The 3,261-nt window shown below is 27.5% G+C and overlaps 1 protein-coding gene across 1 annotated transcript; it reads left to right on the forward strand. All coding sequences in view use genetic code 6, as the record gives it.

The window, feature by feature from the left end:
- IMG5_046100 (hypothetical protein) lies at positions 1-3,224 on the forward strand (the record flags this gene model as incomplete). Its single annotated transcript, XM_004037608.1, has 1 exon — positions 1-3,224. A coding segment is annotated over one exon (1,322 nt), but the record flags the coding sequence as incomplete, so codon positions are not given.
- Positions 3,225-3,261: the final 37 nt, after the last annotated feature.

A 3,261-nucleotide genomic window follows, 5' to 3' on the forward strand; every position in this document is an offset into this window, starting at 1 on the left:
ATTATCCTGATTTTTTTAGATTATCCAACTACTATCAATATTAATGCTAAGCACAATAATAATAATAGAGTGTCAGGAAGGAGGATAGTGATTTAAGTAAGAAGTTAGCTGATTAATTTAAGTAATTTATTACATAAAGCAATATAGAATATGAAAAAGCGCCAAATGTAGCTGATTAAGTAGTTTGGGATTATTTTAATTGTAAATCATCCTTTTTTATGTTACCATATGCTATTGATGCATAACTATTGGATATTCTTAGATCTAATTAGCACATCAAGCTAATTTGCTTTCCTAGTATAATAGCTCCTTTTAAAAAAGAGACTTTATTTTAATCTATGAATTTCAATTCGGTTTCAAATGAAGTAACGCAAATTATTAATAGTTATATGAATTTAGTTTAGGCATAAAGTTAAGATAATCTGTTTGTAAGAATGAGTGTCTAATCTGTATAATGCAGTGATTTGGATGATAAATTTTGGAAATTAGCTGAATAACAAAAAAAAGGACCGATAATTGTAGATAGTGATGGTAATGTAACAAAGTAACAAGGAAACACAAAGGAAGCAGTTGGCTCGCACAGAACATCAATGTTGTAAACATTCGGACTTGACCTAAAAATGAAACCTAAGAACAAAGTATTTGATCAATCTCTTTCTCGATATAATGATGCTGTGAATGAACTAATTGACAAAAAAGATCAGAAGTTGATAGGAAATGTATTTCACTCTGATTTCTAAGATTTACTTACTAAAAGAGTGTAACAATCTACTTTCTATATACGGATAAGGAATTACTCGTACATAAGCAAGCTAAATGATATTAAATAAAAAATAAAATATTTGATATTTATTTATGTTTTCTTGTAAGTTTATATATAATAAAAATAATACGAATAATAATATTTTTTCATTTCTAAATATTCATCTACAATTTTGTTTTAGTATTTGGTCTACCTCGTTTCTTCTACACTTCAATGCTTTCTTCTTAAATCTATTATTGTTAAGTTGATTAAGTTTGTTGGTTTTCTTCTTATCCTGAGGATTATTCTGATGTTTTTGGAGCCTTTTTTGTTTGTTCATACATGCTAATGTCTTGTTTCTATGCTTATGAGGTTGTGTTTATCATACTTTGCAATTAATTTTTAATTTAAGGGTTTAACTAGTTTTATTAACCTTAACTTTATTAAGATTATCCATCTTCTTCATCACTAGAAATAGGATTGCTTATTTTATAATCATCAACACTATCTTCATCTATTCCATCTTAGGATCCGAATTCATTAGCTGAACCAACTAACTAACCTTGAGCATCTCTTTTGAATGCAAACTTACAATTATTGTCATCTGAAAGTTAATGTGATCGTTATTAATAAGGAACTAATTAATCTTCATCATTTCGTACATAGAATTATTATTCTAGTAGCATATCACAATCAAAACAATGCTCAGCCCATTGAGCACCTGTTTGATAAATAGTTCGAAATTTAATGACAGAACTATCATCCTTGTTAATAATACCAGGGAATAAGTCAGGTTTCAAATAAAACTAGGAATAAGTAGCATCTGATAGACCATCATATACTGATAAACTAAGATCTTTGAATCTAGTCGTTAAGTATGTATAGTTATTTTAATTGAATGTAAGAGGATCATTTAAATAGTAATTGAATGAGTGTAACTAGTTTACGATTTGTTAGACTGACTTAGCAATATTAGGAATAATTACGATTCTAGGCATAGTGTTAGATACTGTACTTATACCTTAACTGACAAATAACTAATCTTCTCCCGACTTCTTTTACTAGTATACATGTAATTCACTATTTAACATAAACAATTGTTTACACTTTACTTAAGCAGCTTTAAGTAATAATTAATCTAATAGCCAGTTGAATTAATCTGAATCGGTCTGTATTAGAATTAGCTTTGGACTATTCCCAGGTTAAAACAGTGACTAAATTTCATCTTATTGTTTTACTAAATTAGGATTCTAATTTGATCTAAGTTTTTATTATTCTTAATACCTTTTATCTATTTCGTCTCTTTGTTTTTTATTCTTAGCTGAATAAAGGTCATATATTAATTAATATTCGTTCTCTTCTATTGTTTCGTATACACAATTACATACACCACCTCTAAATGATTAGTTAACATTAGTAACTTTTTGTTTGGCCGCTTTTAGTGTTTCGAACATACTTTTTTCTTATTTCAATAACTTATCAAATGTTGTTTTTGTTATTATTTATTAACAAGATACTCTTTTGATATCATCGTGATTTTGATATTTGGAGAAGTCTAATAATACACAAGGAATATAGAACAAAGTAGCATTTTCCGAATCCTATGTGTAGTCAGGTTAGACAAAATTATAGTCAACCATTGTTTATAATAACTAATATAAAGGAGTATTTGGTTTATTATAAATTTTATCTTAGTCTGCCTTAGTTATCCACTAATCTGATTATCTACATCTGAGAGAATGTTTAAGAGAACTAGCTGAGCCATCTGCAATTTCTTGTTTAAATGGCTATATAAATTGAGTAATTAGTTTAGTATTCCAGTCTTGAATTGTGTTTATATCTAGCTAAGTTGGATTGCATTCTATGATGGCTCTAGTTAATTAAGATAGAGTAGTTCTCTACTTAAGCACTCTTACTGATCTGTAACATTCTGGAACTGTTGTTGTATAAGAAAGTTGTATGTGTTACTATCCAATTTAAGCATCACTCTGTTGGGATTCTTCATTTATTATTTACTTATTTTACTACATTTGTTTTTGTTAGTTTTTTGATCGTATTCTTCTGTTATTACTTTCAACCCATTCCATCCATTTTAATAAATGGACTAGTTCTGCGACGTGACTAAGTTCAGTAGTTAATTAGTACGATGTATTAGAAGTAGTCATTATAAATGTTACAATGACGAGTTATGTTGATAAATCTATTTCTGAGTTTTTAAAAAAGAAATCTAAAAATGTAGCACTATTATCACTAAAATTATTAAGAATAGAAGTGGAATACTTTTCATAGTTATTAGTAGAATTTGTATTTTTAGATTCCGTAAAAGTCAATATCACTTACTTTAAGTCAGACATTATGAGCCATCCTCTCTAAGATATTAAACGTTAGAATGATATCTTATATTTCATAGTTTATCTATCCAATTCGGTATTAATTTGTTTATTTTAATGGTAAAGTAGTAGTTTTTGTTGATAAGTATTTCTAAGTGATTCCGCATAACCTTAATCAAATTTCATGAT

This window comes from Ichthyophthirius multifiliis (assembly GCF_000220395.1).
Source record: "Ichthyophthirius multifiliis unplaced genomic scaffold scaff_1120509250034, whole genome shotgun sequence".
NCBI classification, from domain to species: Eukaryota; Ciliophora; class Oligohymenophorea; order Hymenostomatida; genus Ichthyophthirius; species Ichthyophthirius multifiliis.